We start from the raw sequence: 19,098 nt of genomic DNA on the forward strand, positions 1-19,098 counted from the left end.
GATATGCCGTTTTGACGTTGACAACGGTCACGGTTATATACACAGTTGGTGTATTTTAATTGAGTCTACTTCAAATTTTCTATAAACAGGTATTATGAAGTTCCCAAGTTGCCACATAAGCGCGGACATGACTTTTCCAATGATTTAACCCAGCAGGAGTGCTCCAACTCATCCATCACAAACTAACCACAAGTTGCGGTGGAAGACCTCAACCTCGAGATAGCCCAAAGTGTCCTTGGACTCTCGGTGCACAAGACATTCGCTAAAGGTAAAACAAATCCAGTAAGACCGCCTGAGAGGCCAGATGCCTAGGAGTCGCGTATCTCATTCTCAAGGCACTACCAGATGAGTAGTACGTACGGTGGCTTGATAGAAATCCCCCGAGTTGCCCCGAGGTGGTCCCACAAGTGGCTCTAGTTTGGACCAACACTAATGAGGAGCACTGGTCCAGGTTGTTGATTAAATTATCCATGGGGTGAGCATGCCCTATGCAAATTTTTAATAGTTATTAGGCAAATGTAGTACCAATGTTGGTCCTTGTCGGAAGAATTTTATCCCAAAACAAATAATCAAGGGGGTCCCCATAACAACCCCAAGCATGTTAGGAGCGCTAAATATAGAACATAACACCGGTAAACAAAACTAGGATGACAAAGGTGTAACAAAACACCGAGCAAAAGTCCAAGCCTTCCACCTTTCACCAATTATATAGGTGCATTAAATTAAATAGCAAGAATATTGTGATATCCCAAAGATATCCATGTCATCAAATGGAATAACCTGCACCTGCAAGTAGCAACGCTATAAGAAGGGTTGAGCAAGCGGTAACTTAGGAAAACAATGGTTTGCTAGGATGTCGAGGGTTAGAGGCTTTTCATGTCATTTTGGGAGGCTTGACAAACAAGTGGTAGGAAGTGAGACATAGCGATACAAACAAGACAACTAGCATAGCAATGATAGTAGTGGTATCCAAGGTAATGGTCATCTTGCCTCAAGTCCCGCTTGGAGGATGAACAAATTCGTGAAGTATGTTGGAAATATGCCCTAGAGGCAATAATAAATTGGTTATTATCATATTTCCTTGTTCATAATAATTGTTTGCTAGCCATGTTATAATTGTATTAATTGGAAACTCAGATACATGGGTGGACACATAGACAACAAAGATTCCCTAGTAAGCCTCTACTACACTAGCTCGTTGATCAAAGATGGTTAAGGCTTCCTACCCACATATATGGGTTGTCATTTGATAACGGGGTTACATCATTAGGAGAATGATGTGATAGTCAAGACCCAAACCGTAAGCATAGCATTTGATGTGATGTAATAAACAAGGCACACTCATTCAGTTGATCGCTTCGCTGCCGTCACTAGGGCTTTGCATGTGGTGAAACTAGCCACCTCCACTCGCCTCTGACTGTGTGAGTGGACCTAGCAGCCCGCCACACAGTGTTCCTCCATCACGCGCAGATACCGTTAGTGTGGTGCATTTGCGTCGCTCCGGCGAACCTGTACGCGGGACCTGACGTTTGGCTATTCGATGGAGATCGAACAAGGAGGAGATGACTCTAGACGCGCTACCCCAACTCTACTTCCGGTGCACAACACTGCGTGTCTAGTGCCAATGATCCGTAGTCCATCTCTGTAGAATGTTCCTGGTTGTTCTGCGCGTAGGAAAAATGTATATTGCATGCGATGCACCTACTAGAACCCAACAATAATTACATAGGAAATATCATCATACATGATTGCCTTTGGGGCATATCTCCAACACTTCTTTGCCCTTATAACCTCTCACACGCTTCAATTGTAGGAGATATCACCGTCGGCAACCTCACCACTAAGCCTCGTCGCCAACAACTGCCTGGGACGATGTTGTTATCGTGTATGGTGTTGGGAAACGTAGTAGAAAACAAAAAAATTGCCCTACGATCATAATCCGAGGAACACTATGAAGATGCATTAGAGGTTTAGATCGAATCGTTCCAACTTCGAGTTACACCGGAACAAGAGTTGGTGTGGACCATTCTTGAAGTGCCTCGAACCGTTCAAGAACGATCCCTCAAACTTGATGAAGATCGTCGATGAAGTGCCTCAAATTGTTCATGAGTGATCCCTTGAACTTGATGAAGGTCGTCGATGAAGTCCCTTGAACCGTTCACACACTATCCCTCAAACTGAGGACCGAAAGCACGACCTCTCTACAGATTGCAAGCATACGATCTTCATGATTAGACAGTGCTTTGCCTTCCAAAACTAATCGTCACCGGAGAGTTAGAGGGATAAGATTAGAACCACACTTAGCTTCTAATTATGATAACTAGAGAGGATTAGATCTAGCTCTAGTAACTAGAACCAGAGAACTAGAGGAGGCTCGAAAATGTATATCTCAAAGGGCCAAAATCCTATAGTAGATATAGTTTGGGAGAGGAGAGGGGACGTCACGCAAGGAGGGAAGGGATCCTCCATGGTGCGTCGGCCTAGAGGGGATGAGGACTCATCCCCCCTCTCCATTTCAGCGTCATAAAAGCTAGGAGGCGCCCCAAGTGTTATTGGGCCCTAGGGTCCAATAACTCTCCACCACTTGGCCTTATTGTATTTTCTTTGGCCCGTTGATATTTCAGTAATTATAAAGCCTCCTAATGATCATTGCAACCTTTTATTATTAATTTAACATCACCAGAAACATTTTCCACCTATATATATTCCCGCTATTACCCGGTAAACCCCAAAACCCTTCCGGTAACCCAGGAACGCTTCAAGTTCCTCTTGAAAGTATTTATAATATTAAGGAAACTATTTCATAAATATTTTCCCAGAACTCTTGCTCCACTAACACTCAACAGATTGTGATTCCCTTAAGCTTGTGACCCTGTAGGTTCGGCAAAACATAGACATGAACAAATCCCTTTCGTTCAATGATCGATAGCGGAAGTGTGAACATCCATATCGATCCCTATGAATATGTGAATGATATTCGAGTGAAACTTTGGTTATCATGTGCTATTCCATTTGCTTCGTGATACTTAAAAAAACTGAGGTGAGATGTATCGGTATCCTCTTGAGTCATTCGCATGCTCAATAGACCGGTCTCCTTGTAACTTATTTTGTTCTTCTTTCTCGTTGACATGTTCCGGCATCCCTGTGACCTAGTCACTTGTGTCTCGGCAGACGATGATGGATGTCGTCACATCGAGAGGGCCCTAAGAATATTTCTCCATCGGCGGAGGAGCAAATCCCACTCTTGAACTATCTAGCCCCTTGTGAAACTTTTTAACAAACTTGTAAGTTGTTGTTATGATCACCGTGTTACAGATGACGTTTAAACAACCCCAAAGTCCATCATATTGTAAGAAGTGAATACGATACTATCATGGTTTGAGGAACTAAAGAATACGTTATCTCTCTGTGTTATAACGATTGACATGTGACGATAGTATCTCAAAGTATAGCAAACAAGTTGGGTCAATTCAATATGATCGTTCTTCCAATGTCATATTATCAAAGTTGTTTTAGGACTATTCTTACACTTAGGCTATGTTTGGAAGCAATGTTTCTTAAAACCTCAGTATTTTCATACTACGGTTTTTTATACTAATGACAACGAATACTATAGTTTATGAAAACAATAAATTTTTTAAGTATTATGAAAACAATGACATGTTTGGCAATCAAAGTATACATTGTTGTAATAGGCCACAACTAAGACAAAGCCTTTGTGGCGTTTCTCAGTTTTTAAAAATGAAGTCCCAACCTCTTTTTTAATACTGCAAAAATACCGTAGTTTTAGAGATATTGATGTTCATAATACTACAATTTTAACTAGAGCCAAACACCTCAAAGTATTTAAAACCATAGTATTTTGGGAAATTGTAGTATTCTTCGAATACTTTAAAAAAACTTTGCAACCAAACACAACCTTAATGATATCCTAAAATTAGAAAAACATGATCCCAAACAACACTTGAGCTAGTCTTAGAGGCGAGACTAGGAATTATGTTTTTACCATTTACCATTCCACAAGTGAATATGAGTTTTCCACTGAATCACAGATTCCAGGACTATAGCAGTTATAGCATAGATTTCAAACTCTTAATTATAAATATGAAAATATAATAATATAATATTGACAACTTTGCTTGTGGTATAGCCTTCATCCTATCAGATCTTGAAAACTTCAGATCCACGTGTATCATTTGCATTTCTATGCATCTATCATGCTTTCAGAAGAATTCATAACTTGTGTGAAACTGGCTTTGTATGTATTGAATCACTGGCAGGACCTTTGATTCCTTAAATTGAACTATGTAACCACTATTCAGAACAATGTTACATTGGCACAAATTATCTAGAAGCCATACCAAGTTCATAAATGAATTTTTGATTCATCACCATCTAATATTGCTTCTAAAGTGACAATATACTCGGCCTTTGTTATATAATTCACCACTGTAACTTTCTTGGACCAATTTCAACTTACTGTGCCACCAACATAAATCACTTAATTAAAATCAAGAATCGTTTGGAGCATCGATGAAGATTTTATCTATGTACTACTTACAATGAGTTTGTATTGATGTGACTCCTTACAACAATATTTTCAATTTCTCCCTATGTGAGAAACATTTCGTCGGTACTTAATGACATGTTTATTGTTGTCCTATGATCAACACTTTGATCAATTTGGTAACTTCTCTCACAACTTATTTGGAGTGTTAGACATATCTGGTTGCTTACATACTATGAAATGTAATTAACACAACACAAGTGTGATTGAAATCATGTATTTCACTCATGAGTATATGAGGATACCGATTCTTGCTTAAAATTCCTTCCATGTGACTTTGACAAGAAACTTTCTTGGCATTTTTCACACTAAACTGCTTTAGCATGCTGTCAATATATATTTTGACTAAATCCGATTAGGCACTACGATCTCCATAGATTGTTATGCCTAATATCAAGGCTATTTGCCTAAGTATCACTAGAAAATGGTTTTAATGAAGTCCTCATTTTTTCCACGAATATTATTTCCAATCAACAATGTGCACGCACACATAATTGTTTTAGAAATATTTGTTCTCCCACTTACTTTCTTATAAACACAAGCATTTTTGCTTTCTTTAATGAAATCATTTTATTTTATCATTTATTTGGTTTTCCTTATCCACCGTCTCAATCACCAGTGGTATGGAACGTCGTCGCCTCCTCTATTGTATCCATGCTCCCTTGTTCTCTTCCGCTAAAATCATCCTAAATGTGACACAAAACCACCCAAAGGCCACATTTATCTTGTCTTTTAAAATTTAGAGTTATAATTATATGGTTTTGAAGTTTTTTAGCGCATATATAGGTTTTGAAGTTGGGGCTATATGGATCCATCAAAAAAGATTTGAGGGTGAAAATGGATTATTTTTTTAGATGAGACCAAGAAAAAAGAGACCAACCGAGCTAGACTAAGTCTATTGACATTTTTTATATATAAAAAAACTCTATAAGCGCCAAGCCAACTGAGCTACTCTCACTCTCTCAGATGAGACGAAGATTTGCCTCTTTTCCAAGTAGGTGGACGAATCGTCCAGCTCGGCCCGGCCTAGCACCGCAGTGTTTCTAGAGCCGGCCTACCCCGGGGGGCACGCGTCGCCGCCTCTCCCGCGACGTGTCGCCGGACAAGAGGCGACTGTGTCATCTCGCCTTCGCTGTCGCGCCGCACCGCGCTGCGCTGGTGCTTCTCCAGTTCTCCTCCTCCTCCTCCTCCTCCTGGCGCTCCCTTTATGCGTGGGCTACAACGCGGCGCCTTGGCACGCATTGCATCCGCTACCAGAGTAGCTTGGACTCGTCGGCGCAGCAGCAGCAGCAGCAGCATATCAGAAGCGAGAGCGGCGCCGCACTGCACCATGGCGGGACGACCAGGGGAGGAAGCGGACGCCGCGATGGCCACCGGCGGCGTGGAGGACTCCTACGGCGAGGACCGCGCCACCGAGGACCAGCCCGTCACACCGTGGGCCGTCTGCATCGCCAGGTGCGTACATACATACATACATACATACATACATACGGCGGCCACCTTGTTCCATTCCATTGACGCACTCCGTTCGCCGTCGATTGATTGCTGCTACTCCTACTTGGTTAACTAATCCGCAGCGGCCACTCCCTGCTGAGGGATCCGCGGCACAACAAGGGGCTGTCCTTCACGGAGAAGGAGCGGGACGCGCACTACCTGCGCGGCCTGCTGCCTCCGGTCGTCCTGCCCCAGGACCTCCAGGAGAAGCGGCTGCTGCAGAACGTGCGGCAGCTCGAGGCCCCCCTGCAGCGCTACATGTTCCTCATGGACCTCCAGGTCGCCTCCCCTCCCCTGCCCATCCTCTCTCCCGACGCAACGTGCACCAAGCTTACCATGCCGTTCTTACAACGGTCGTTGGGTGCGGTTCCTTCGTCTGTTTTCGCTTCCAGGAGAGGAACGAGAGGCTCTTCTACAAGCTCATGATCGACAACGTCGAGGAGCTGCTCCCCGTCGTCTACACGCCCACCGTCGGCGAGGCGTGCCAGAAGTACGGCTCCATCTTCAGGCGCTCGCAGGGTCTCTACATCAGTCTCAAAGACAAGTACGTTTCTGATCATAATTCGCTTCATTTTTTTTCACATGTTCAAGTGAGTGAAACGCGTGCGTGGTTGGTCTTCTTGTTGCTGATGGCAGGGGGAGAGTACTCGAGGTACTGAGGAACTGGCCGGAGAAGAGTATTCAGGTCATGGTTGTCACCGACGGCGAGCGCATCTTAGGCCTCGGAGATCTTGGCTGCCAGGTCAGTCACGGAACTTATTTACTCTTAACTGAAATTTATTGGCTTGTTAGCTTACCATGAAGATAGTTTTTGGATTTCTGTTTCAGAAATATTTTGGCCATAGCCGAAATCACTAAAATTCACTGAAATTCAGTGATTTCAATTTTCATTTCCCACCTGAATAATGAATTTGATTGAGATCCAACCAAATATTTTGAAATTTTAAAAATTAACTTGAATTTGTGTGTACTACCGAAATTGCTGAAATATGACCGAAATTAATGAAATTTCGATGAGATCACACTAAAAGTGATAACCATGATCATGAATGGAACTTCATCATGTGCAGGGTATGGGAATTCCCGTGGGGAAGCTTGCGTTGTACACCGCCCTTGGTGGTGTCAGGCCATCTGCTGTAAGTACTGAAACATTTGGAGTAGGTCTTGCTTCTGTCTGCAGCGAGCAATTTGGTAATTTTCATGTAACTATACTTCTGTTTTTCTTCCCAGTGTTTACCCATCACCATCGATGTTGGGACGAACAACGAAGAGCTACTGAACGATGAGTTCTACATTGGATTGCGGCAAAAAAGAGCTGCAGGCCAGGTTCAATGTTTGCTGCCTTGGCTGTGCCCGTTTAGTTGCCTCACTTGGCCATCAATCGGTCCCTCACATTTGTTACTCGTTTAGGAATACACTGAGCTTCTGGATGAGTTCATGGTTGCCGTGAAGCAGAACTATGGGCAGAAGGTTCTTGTCCAGGTATGAGAAAACTCAGAACTCTCATTTCTGGTCTGTGTTGAGCTGCTAGCATGGCCACTTACCCGAAACTTCTTTGAATTCTTGCAGTTTGAAGACTTCGCAAATCACAATGCGTTTACCCTTCTTGAGAAGTACAAGGCAACGCAACTTGTCTTCAATGATGATATTCAGGTTTCTAGGACTACCTGTTTCTGGTTTCTATATCTTGGAGCTATTATGTATGTATTGTGTTGCACAATGGTAGAAGTTAACATTGGGAATGCGGTATTCACAGGGAACGGCTGCGGTGGTTCTTGCGGGCCTTATGGCTGGTCTGAAGTTTGCTGGTGGAACTTTAGCTGATCACACATTTTTATTCTTTGGTGCCGGAGAGGTAGGTTTATCTTACATTATACTAGGCTGGTTATAAATTGCTCATCCCGGTTGCTTGTGACTGCTTTTGCCACATCAGAGAATTCTCCGTATTCTTACTAACCTTGATTTTCAAGTGAAGATTTTATTAGGATGTGCTATGCTTAGTTTTAAAACATTAACAGATCGAGACTTGTCTATAAACTATTAAACAATTAGATGAAGGATTGATAGCATGATACACGGTACTAGTTCAAGTTGCTTCTTGTTTTCAGTCTTTAGATGCATCCTAATATAGTAATATATGTACTCATATTATTATCGTTCTTTTAGAACAATCTGTCCAATGGTTTCCAGTTGTTTACCAGGTTTGTTAGTTAGAGCCCAATCGTTTGTTTTTGCAGGCTGGTACAGGCATTGCTGAACTAGTTGCTTTGGAGATATCGATGCAGGTAGTTAGTTTGTCAACTTCATCTGTTTTGAGATTTGGAGAGTGTTGTTGCTTGTGCTAAAAAAATATGTCGTCGGCTATGTTTCAGTCCAAGACTTCACAGGAAGAAGCTCACAAAAATATCTGGCTTCTTGATTCAGAGGTAGTATTACAGTTATCCCCTCCCCACTTCCTATGTGTTGATAAGCAGACCGTACCTGATGTGCGTTGTGGGTTCAGGGATTGATCGTGAGTTCGCGTAAAGATTCTATCCAGCCCGTCAAGAAGCTATTTGCGCATGAGCATGAACCAGTCAAAGATCTTTTAAGCGCCATCAAGGTGCAAAGCTGAACTTTACTGTAGAGTTTAGAGGCACACATACCTTCTTTCTATCAGGCAGCACACTGATTTCCATTTGTTCAGGATATCAAACCGACCGCGCTAATAGGATCAGCTGGTGTGGGTCAAAGTTTCACAAAAGAAGTGATCGAGGCTATGTCTTCGATTAACGAGGTGGAACTAACAATATTGATATTGATGATTTTCACGAGAGAACTATGTCGTCAACCTGCCTTTGGTAATTATTTTCATTACCCATGATGACTGAAAGCTAGTTGCTGTCAAATGCAGAGGCCAATTATCCTTGCGCTATCCAACCCAACATCGAAATCTGAATGTACAGCTGAGCAGGCATATTCATGGAGTCAGGTGATATTCTATTAACGATAACTCTATGCCATCAGTGAGAAACCAAAGTTTTCTAGTTAGATGCATGAAGCTACATCTCACTGAAAACCACATATGCCTGATCATATTGTGTGCGTGCGTATGTGTAGGGCCGTGCAATATTCGGGAGTGGAAGCCCGTTTGATCCGGTGAAATATAACGGGAAGCTTTTCATACCTGCCCAGGTTGGAGAACCACCAGTTTGCGCGTATTATCTGTGAATCCTTTTTGTGTTCTTGATAGTGTTAAAGTTACTCATTCCCATTATGGAAACACCAGGCGAACAATGCGTACATCTTCCCAGGATTTGGCTTAGGCGTTGTGATCTCCGGGGCGATAAGGGTGAAAGACGATATGGTCCTTGCTGCTGGTAATTCTACTAGAACCTGTGTTTGTTTCAAATCAATGGTAGTGTGCTACTCTGCTGAACTGCTCTAAGCCTGCATGATTATTTGTTTCACCTTTGGTGTTGGGCAGCTGAGGCCTTAGCCGAACAGGTCACGGCGGAACATTTCGACAAAGGTCTGATCTATCCACCCTTCTCCAGCATCAGGAAGATATCAGCCAACATCGCGGCCCGTGTCGCTGCGAAAGCCTACGACCTCGGTAAAATCTTCTTCTTCCTTTTGGTGTAGTAGTTCACAAGCCCTCTAGCTCTCTCTTTTTAACAAGACACGATCACTAAACACATATGCTTGTCTGTACGAGCAGGACTGGCAAGCCATCTCCCTCGCCCAAAAGACTTGGTCAAGTACGCTGAGAGCTGCATGTACAGCCCCATCTACCGTTCATACAGATGAAGACTTGGCGCCCCCAATACTCCGACCACGAATAATGCTCCATACTCCGGACACGAATAATGCTCGGTTGAACATAGTGTAATTTTGTACGCTTGTTTAGTCGTATTTAGTCAGTGTTTCCCTTGTTACCGTATCGTGCAAATGAATTGCAATGGCAGACCGACACCCAGGGTTTGCGTAATCGTGTAATAAAGTTGCGAACATGTTCAGTTGCGTATGATCATAGTGGGAAGCTTTACTTTTGACAATATTGCATGATGAAAACAATTCCATTAATCTTTTCACGTTGGGAAGACGATTATACCAACATAGTGTAAGACCATTTAAGGCGGCTGAACAAAAAATCGTCAAGCCACATTCAGCATGGGGACTGAACGAAGTCGAACTGGACTCCTGCAATCTGCAGTGGGAATACTAGATGAAACCGTCAGGCCAAATCCAGCATGGTCTACAACGAGCAGGAAACCGTCGGGCCAAATCCAGCAAGGTCTACAACGAGCAGGCCACCGAAGATAGGTCACGGGTCTGCTGAAGGATGACGAGAATCGCGCCAAGAACCGCGGCCGCTGCCTTACACGGAACGTCGGTCCTGAGCCGATTGTGTACCGTCTGAGGTTTGGGAAATGCGGATCCCCCAGAAGGATTTCGGAAGAAGGTTCCTTTTGTCAGCCCTGAACAGCCAGCCGATGTGGGACTCGCAGGCAGCACACAGCGCAACCGTCCACGTATATCTGCAGGATATTCGTCCCTCTTGGAGTCAGCTACAAACAGAATGTGCAACTACAGAAGTAGGCGCACACAGGTCGCTCTGTTTTCCAGTTCAAGCTATGATACTGAAAATGAATGGCATACTGGAGAAGGGTGGAGATCATACCCTGGGAACAAGCTGTGAGCATCAGAAGGATTGCCATTGAGCGCGAGCCCAGACGTGTTGTGCACTGTTATCACCTCCTGCGCACCGTTGTGCAACAACGGCATGACATGAGCACCACACGGGTCAATGCTGGACGGTACCACCATTTCACTCCGTCTGGCTATGAGAGCCTAGAATAAGAATTCAACTTGACATGTCAGTTATTGAATTTCTCTCTCTTTTAAATCTAGTTATGCCTTTAGCTCAACTTCATAAACAGCCTTACGTACAAAAAAAAAGAGAGTACATAAGTGTCTCTTTAATACAGCTGTAGAAGGTAAATCACAGGCTGTTTTCTTACTGCAAATATCAACCCGCGAAAATCTCTAGTGAATTTTAGCTATTCAGAGGTAGAGAAACACAGGTTCAGAATTGTTTCCTGGTATTTTTAAGGCGAACTGAAGCACTGAAAATTTCTAAACTGACCAAAAAAATGCAGAACTTTCTAAACTGCAGCTCGGTTTTATCTAGACCTCCTCTGCAAGAAATTTTGGTGGCAATGTTGTTGAAATATACTACATGAAGTAAGTTGGCTTTATGTCACAGCTGTAGAATGCTGCAGCACGCCAAGTAGCATCGTGGCTGCAACTGCAGATCAGATACAGGCAAATCAAGTAATAAACCAAGACAAGTAAGCAGGACCGGAGCAGCTAATATTAAGAAACCACGTAAACAGAACTGAAGTGATGAAGATTGGGACATCAGGTAGAAGTGGAAAAAGAAGCTCAAATATGAGGAATTTCAGTTATATAACAGATTCAAGATAATAAATCATTTACCAGGCAATTTCTACATCGTATGAGATTGAAGGCCTTGAGTAGCTGAATCTCTCGCTGCAACCGATACGACACTCCATCGATGTCAAGCAATTCCTGTCTCATAGACGCTGGCACGGGCAGTCTGCTTCCAATAAGAAACGACAACATATCTGGTTTTCTCACATAATCATCCATGCCTGGCTCTGCAATTATCTGATTCCACAAATCTGCCATGAAGATAAGCTAAGGTCATGCATACACACTTTAATCACAGCTTAATATACTGACAGAAATGGAAGGAATATTATCTGGTTAAAAATAAATGAACATACAACAATGTGGATAAGGTTTGTTATATGACGACAAAGAAGAGGTGAAATAACTCAGTACCTGCAGCCCTGCGTGCAAGTGAATATGAATCGTACATATTGTAAACCCATCGGGGCCAAAATGATAATGGAGCCATCTTTGTATTATAAGCAGCACGGTGCTGTCTCTGTCGGCCAGCATCTTTCTTTCTCACTGTTGATAAGGATTCATGGGATGCAAAGCAAAGATCATCATCATCTCCCATAGTGGTATGCTTGACTGGCTGACTTAATGCACCAAATTCATTCACAGAACCATGCTTCTGCCAAGACAGTTCAGGCATGAGATCTTCATCTTCATTTGAGGAATAGTATATTCCTGTATCTGTTACTGAATGGTCACTTGAAGTACTAGTGTATGACAGAGAATCCAAATCAAGATCAGAATCCATAGGATCTCTTTGCTTGAAACAAGATACACCAAAACTGGTCACCGAGGAATCACATTGCTTGAAGGTGTTAATTGCAGCTAACTGTCCAAATGCATCTCTGGGAGTTCTTAAAGGCGTGTCTTCTTCGATGATTTGGACCTCACCCCAAGGCTGTCAATTAAATAAATAAATAAAGGAAGGAAGAAAGGAAGGAAGTTGCACCCTCGTGGCTCTGGCTCATAGCATTAGAGAATGGCAGGGTTTTCAACTAAATGTCAACACTTACTACTTCATCGATGTCGACCCAACTGCGCCTAAGACGAAACCGTTGCTGACCTCGAGTGATAACATTTGATGAGCCATCATCCAATCGCCTAACTTCAAGTATCTATATTATCAAATAAAAACACAGGACCTTATTACTGAGAGCTTATCACAGTACAGATGAAGGAAAACGGTTTGAGGATGAAAGAAGAGACTCCAGCAACATATATCATTTCATATTACACTTGTCTTCCTTGAAAGTTTGGGACAGTACAAGGTATAGAACACGCATTCACATTAGTATAGGAAATGATATATGTGGTGCATATTTGTGCTTGGTTATGTTCTATTGATTAACATACAACTCCATAAATTAGATTGAAACACGGTGGGTTGCTCCATTAAGATATTTGCAAGCATCAACTCGACAAGTGTATACCACGTGCGCTGTCTAGTAATGACAAAAATGGATGTGGCCTATGGCATCATCATTTCATTTGATGTATATCTATCAAATGACAAGGGGCCATGGCATCCACAGATGCAACGCCTTAGACTTGGGCATTATTGAAGATACACAATACTTGTACACAAGGTAATTAAGTAGCTTAGCTGGGTGTTTCTAGGAAAATGGTTCAACCAACGAATACACAAAAAAATAAAAACTTAAGTTTGATGAACTAATAATATGTAAACAAATAACAGATGAAATGCCAAATCTCACAATATATACGATTTAAGACTGAAAGTACTTCTGTGAAAAAGAAGCAACACCTCCGCTGTTGTGCCAACTGAAGCAATAGCATGGTGTCCATCATTTACGTGTTGGTAGAGATGAACCTAAAGTTGGAGAATTGTCAGAAAATAAAACCACAATAAGACACAGCAGAAGAACAGTGAGTAGCACTCACCACACCTATCATGCATGGATTATCAACATGATTAATAGCCTTATCAACAGCTGCTGCAAATCTAGGTTGAGTTACTCTAAGAGTCAGGATAGCTTCAGGAAACAACAGAAATCCTGCAAAAGTATGCCATAAATTTGAATAAAATGGCTACGCTATAAATGCCAACCATTAAGGCGTGGCTTTGTAGGCGACAAACAGAAGGATGACACAGATAAGTATTCAGCCGCAATTGTACTTCATCCATTCGGAATAGATGATTTTTTTTGTTCTCTGATTGATAATTGAAGAGCTTTCGCTCCCTATTTCATTTCCATGGAATTGACAAACTATAACAGATGAGATAATTTTAGTAAGTTATGCAGTTAATGTTAAGCACAAACAGATCATCTATTGATAAATAGAAACACCTAATTATGTATTGAAAGGTGTAGTCAGATCAATTTGAGATAAGCTCCCATGTCCTAGTATATTAAAATGTAAAACCAGTAGGAATGCTACCTTGAAGAGAAAACATAGGTAAACTGAGGACTGCACCACCATTCAAGAAAGCAAATCTGTCCCGGGCATCATCAACCTCTGTCATATAAACATATTTCAAAACTATGCAGCTGGCATGATACAACATGCTACGGTCAGCACTCAGCACCAATATTTACCACCAACATATGTGTTCAGGGAAGCCCGAGACGTATTGAATGTAAACTCTCCAGAAGTGCTAGTCTCTCCATCTCCATGAGTATTTCTGTGATAGAAGAATGAGGAAAAGGATCAAAGCAATGTCCTCATAAACATCAATGGAACTAACTGGTCAAATTTTAGTTATACAGTTAATCAGAGAATTGGTACATTTCAGTGGACTATAGCGCATGGTGTATTTAGTTTGAACAAAGCATCACATTCTAGGACATGTCAGTTCCTCGTAGATGGGATTATCCCATGATTTCAGTGAGATGGCCCCATTCATCATCTTCAGATTAGCAGCTTATGACAGATGGTGTGCTGATGCCCAATTCATTCCATCCCCAAAACAAGCAAAATCATGAGACCTGCAAGCCACTGCTCAAACCAAACCCCCAAATAATGTACAAAAGGGAGAAGGGGCATCTAATCATCAGTGGAGTCGCTGCAGATGTGAGAAATTGTGAGCACCGTATAAACTACTTCGTCAGTCTTCCTACCGCCAGATCGTCCATCCACCCCCAAAGGGGAATAACGCTATTTAACCTTGGTTCCTGAATTGATGTGTACCAACAATGCTGCGTGCTTTGGGTTAATCACCTTAAACAAAATAGATTTGGATCAATCGAAACCTATGAGTGCCACTGCCTACCGACCATCTCGGCACCAGCATCTACTATTCCAGAACTGAATTTAGTTTCTAGCTCGAAACCCTTCCCCGACCCCAATTTCCACCGCCTCCGAGTTCAGAGTGGTGAGAAGGGCGGAAGGCACATCCTAGTGATGGGCGTGGGTAGGTAATCACGAGGAAATGGTAAAATTGGGGCGAGGGATGGGCGTGCTGGACCTGAGGAAGGTGGCGACGTCGGAGGAGGAGGACGAGCCGGAGTCGTCGACCTCTTCGACCTCGAGCTCCTCCATGTCCAGCTCCAGGATCTGGTCCATCTGCCTCCGCATCCAGGCCGGCACCGCCATTCCGCTGCCGCCGCCGAGGACCCAGGGCGTGGAAGGGACGACGATGAGTTTCAGCACTCTCCACTTCCCTCGTTTTTTTAGGTGTGTGTGTGTGGGGTAGCACTTGGGCCGAAATCACCTTCTCACTATCACAAACTAAACTCGAAATTATTTCATAATCTAACCTTTTTATCACATGGATCGTTGCGTTTTAGCCCAATACAAAAACATCGAGGTAGATTGCGTTTTCCCCTAGCCCACTGGAGCACGCGATGTGGCAGAGACGTCGATCCAAATTATGTTTCTAGAAATGCGAGGGACATTAGCGTTTCTGCCGTAGATTAAGTAAGCCGTACGGGCCGCACCTAGACCAGTCGTTCTTCCTCGGCGCGAGGACGAACTACCCTTCGCCCCTTTCTCCTTCTCCATCAAATCCAACCCTAATTCTTCATTTTTGTCATCAAAAGGAGTAGATTGAATCGTCCCGAAGTTGCTTGAGGTGTTCTCCTTCCGTTCCTTCAATTTTTTCCATTCAAGATTGATTATTGTATATGCATTTTTTGAAACATAATGAACCCTAAAATTGGTTGTTTGTGATTTGTTTGTTGCTAAACCTATTATGTGGAGTCTTAAAATTATTCTTCATGGTGAAACATGGTGAAACCCTAGAATTGTGTTATGTTGAATCCTAAGATTATTTGTTGCTAAACCTATTATGTAGGATGTTTGAACCGGATAAATATTCCGACCTTGATGATTATTATGAGAAGAGGCATTGTGTTGTGCTAGTGGAAAGAGGGGGGTAATTATGTATCTACATTGTTTGATTTTCATATTGTGACAGGTTGAGAGAAGTAACAAAATTATGCGTTTTTAGGTTCCACCAGTTCTTCGGTTGAGGGGAAACAACCCATGTGAATCTCTCATATATGACCATCGCTACGAGCCTTATTTTAGAAGAATGGATTTTCTTCAGTTTGTGCTCAACTTTAAAGGTACACCACCCTGGCTGAACTCGACGGCCATTACCGCCCTTACGGACGGTTGGGGGCGGAGACGCACTCTTCCCACCTTGCTCTTGGTGAGATGACCATCACTTTGGAGGATATTGCGATGATCTTCGGGCTACCAATCGAGGGAAGGGATCTTACCAGGAAGGTGAAGTCTGAGGGGTGGCGACAACAGGTTGCAGGATTGGTTGGTGTTGAACCATCGCCGTGGATTAATGGAACCAAGAAGGATCCTAGGCCATTCGTTGTGTTGTTCTCGTGGCTACACGAACATTTTATAAGTGCCTAGAGGATGCCAATCCGGCTGTTGTGGAGAGGTGCTCCAAGGCTTACTTATGGAATCTTTTGACCCAAGTGGTGTTTCCGGATGGGACGGGGGACACGGCCTCATGGATGTTCTTGGGCCCTCTTCGTAACTGGGATGTTAAGTGGAGTTGGCGGTCGGCGGCACTAGCCTTCTTGTACCAACAGGTAATGCTTACTATGATGCGTTTTCATTATATTAAATATATGTTTGGGCGTGGTCATATAACGTGTGTACAAATGTGCAGTTGGATGGAGCATGTACGAGGAGTAAGTCGACATCTAGTCTTGGTGGTTTTGTTTGGGCTCTACAGATATGGATGTGGGAGTGTATCCCTGTAGGCCGTAACAGCACCGTTGCTCCGGAAGAACCTTGGGAGTGGCCTTTTGATGGGGATGAGGAGCGGTACCCCACTATCACACACACATGGGCTAATTTTCAAGTGTCAAGTATCGCCGTCATGGGGCGGTACAAGGCATACATAAGCGAACATGACATGATGAGTTGTAATCAGGTAATTATATAAATGCTTTGCCATAATTCCTAAATTTATTTTGTGCATGAGCGAGTGGCATGTTCTGATGTAGGTCAACTGGAGGTCGTACATGGTACTTAGGCAGTTCCCTTTGATCAATATGTGCTTTCGTGACCAACATCTTTGGCGTGTGTGGTGCCCCTTGACATGTTTTTTTTTGCGGTCGAGTGGCATCTTCCACATCATGTTCCAAAGCAATTTGGAGTACAACAACGCACCCCGTCGGACTACGTTGAGACAAGTGTGCTGCTACATAGGTGAGAGTTTTTTGTAACACATGTTGATCAATGTGTAACACGAAAGAATGAAACTCATATATTCTTCTCATGCTTTGCAGGACGAGTCGGCAAAACAACAAGAATGTCACAAATTGGGAGGATCACCACCTTATGTGGGTGGACATGTGGAATGCTCATAGGAATGCTCGAGTGGAAAATGATCACACACCCGACAACGACGAGGGGGCATATTTAAGGCATTTAGAGTGGCTTCACAAAGAGTACAGAGCTATCCACAAGGGTGCGTGCACTCGTGTCGATTGCTTGGACCTAATGCCAAGTGAGGCTGCTGATGGTGCATTCAACAACTCTATTAGGGAGACCATTGGAGCACACTTAGATTATGGCCCTCTACATGACCGAGTGGTATGTCTTTCTTGTGTCTCTCTTTTGAAATTTGAACATGTTTCATTTGTTTGTGAGTTGTGTGCCACATACGTTCTATTCACGGCGCAGAGCTATGGAGATGTATCAATGATAGTAATGTGGTGCTTGGCCGTGCCCCTGGTCCAGAAATGGGCGGGATTCTTAGGAGTACTCTGCAGGTTAGAGGCCTACTTAATATGAAATTGTTATTTCTTTCATTGTAAATATTTTTCTATATCAACATGTCAATGTATTTCCTTGTGCAGAAGGTCGTGAATCCTTGCCTCTCCCTAGCCGCTTTACTCTCTTGCCACTCTGGTTCATCCATGGATGTGCGGGCACGTGCTCAGTATAAAATGGATGTGCTTTCTTCCGCTCGTGCTTCTTTGAGTCGAGCATGGATTGAGAAAGATGAAGAGGAGACAAATGAAGAAGCGGATCTGGACTATGTGGATCTTGGGGCTTCGCAGATGGAAGAAGCTCCGCATCCAACTCAACCTTCTCAGCCATCAGAACAAGCACGACGAGCTACTTCAAGAACCAGCCACCAAGAGGATAGCCACTGGAACCTCGGCCACCAAGAGGATCGCCACCGGAACCTCGGCCACCAAGAGGATATCCACCGGCATCACTAGTAGAAGCATTGTGCTCTTTTGAAGTTTTTGTTTGTTTTGCAAGTCCTCTTGTTGTGTGACATTTCATTGCAACCACCGCATTGGTTGCTATCACATATTCACATGGCTCCATGAAATGTCCACTACCAAACTCTCTGGTGCTCATGAGTTCATCCATATCATTCATGTATCGCTTTGTTCTCCTTCTACCCTAGGGCTGTACTATCATCTCCGGATCTAGCCTAATGTTAGGGCCGTGATACTCTGGCCACTGTGATGCGTCCAGAAAAGGGTGGAATCTGGCCACCCATGTTAACTTTTGAGTTTGCAAGTTGAATTCATGCAACCTCCCAACTAGTCCATTAGAGGCGAGAAAATTTCTCTTGTGGGCTACCGTCATCATGTGCGAGCATGGACAGTGGTATTTGCTAGGCCTATCACAAGTGCAATGTCGTGTCCGAAGAGCCACCTTAAATGAGTGACCACCGTATGATTGTCCATCTCTCGTTGTCCCACCTGGCCCATCCACTTGGTATTTCATTTCAGCATTATCTAAATAAGTGGCTCGCTGTATGGGTGACTTGTCTTTCTAGAACTCTAGCCACTCGGCAACCTTCTTCGGATAAATATCGTTAGGAGGCTTCTCACTATCACCAATCAACTTTTCAATTTCATCGGAGTGCTTCAGAAAATACTCATTTAGCTTGTAAAAAGTATATTCTGCTATTGCCGTCACCGACAAATGACAGACACCCTCCAAGACAAAGTTGAAGCACTCAACAAGATTTCTTGTTATGTCACCATATCTCATGCCTCCTTCGTCACATGCCCGTGACCACTTATGTCTCTCATCAATATTCCTTTCTAGGCAATCTTTCCCACCTTCATTCACCTTCTCATAGATGTTGTCCAAGCGTGTAGTGA

At 43.2% G+C, this 19,098-nt stretch overlaps 2 protein-coding genes across 2 annotated transcripts; one reads left to right on the forward strand and one right to left on the reverse strand.

The window, feature by feature from the left end:
• The first annotated feature begins 5,523 nt into the window (after positions 1-5,523).
• On the forward strand, positions 5,524-10,065 carry LOC123444382 (NADP-dependent malic enzyme-like). Its single transcript, XM_045121075.1, has 18 exons — positions 5,524-6,022; positions 6,145-6,340; positions 6,454-6,605; positions 6,698-6,803; positions 7,132-7,197; positions 7,292-7,387; positions 7,472-7,543; positions 7,631-7,714; positions 7,818-7,916; positions 8,299-8,346; positions 8,434-8,487; positions 8,565-8,663; positions 8,748-8,837; positions 8,955-9,032; positions 9,161-9,235; positions 9,330-9,420; positions 9,528-9,656; positions 9,762-10,065. Exons 1-18 carry the CDS (start codon positions 5,775-5,777, stop codon positions 9,848-9,850), a joined length of 1,872 nt encoding a protein of 623 aa, XP_044977010.1. The 5' UTR covers positions 5,524-5,774; the 3' UTR covers positions 9,851-10,065.
• Positions 10,066-10,105: 40 nt separating this feature from the next.
• On the reverse strand, positions 10,106-15,169 carry LOC123444383. The gene is made up of 10 exons (XM_045121076.1): positions 14,961-15,169; positions 14,092-14,177; positions 13,934-14,011; positions 13,436-13,548; positions 13,299-13,364; positions 12,547-12,648; positions 11,912-12,431; positions 11,543-11,748; positions 10,725-10,894; positions 10,106-10,581 (listed from the first exon to the last, which is right to left on the reverse strand). Exons 1-10 carry the CDS (start codon positions 15,086-15,088, stop codon positions 10,422-10,424), a joined length of 1,629 nt encoding a protein of 542 aa, XP_044977011.1. The 5' UTR covers positions 15,089-15,169; the 3' UTR covers positions 10,106-10,421.
• Positions 15,170-19,098: the final 3,929 nt, after the last annotated feature.

The sequence above is a fragment of the Hordeum vulgare genome, chromosome 3H (genome assembly GCF_904849725.1).
Source record: "Hordeum vulgare subsp. vulgare chromosome 3H, MorexV3_pseudomolecules_assembly, whole genome shotgun sequence".
Classification (NCBI taxonomy): Eukaryota; Viridiplantae; Streptophyta; class Magnoliopsida; order Poales; family Poaceae; genus Hordeum; species Hordeum vulgare.

Bases quoted from the DNA above. Each gene is read 5' to 3' on its own strand.
- LOC123444382 (XM_045121075.1), top strand. From the start codon at position 5,775: ATGCGTGGGCTACAACGCGGCGCCTTGGCACGCATTGCATCCGCTACC. The intron at 6,341-6,453 runs GTCGCCTCCCCT...TTTCGCTTCCAG, and splicing joins TGTTCCTCATGGACCTCCAG to GAGAGGAACGAGAGGCTCTT. The intron at 9,033-9,160 runs GTGATATTCTAT...GCGTATGTGTAG, and splicing joins AGGCATATTCATGGAGTCAG to GGCCGTGCAATATTCGGGAG.
- LOC123444383 (XM_045121076.1), bottom strand. From the start codon at position 15,088: ATGGCGGTGCCGGCCTGGATGCGGAGGCAGATGGACCAGATCCTGGAG. The intron at 13,549-13,933 runs GTAGCATTCCTA...ATACTTTTGCAG, and splicing joins ACCTATGTTTTCTCTTCAAG to GATTTCTGTTGTTTCCTGAA. The intron at 12,432-12,546 runs GTAAGTGTTGAC...TTTAATTGACAG, and splicing joins GGGTCGACATCGATGAAGTA to CCTTGGGGTGAGGTCCAAAT.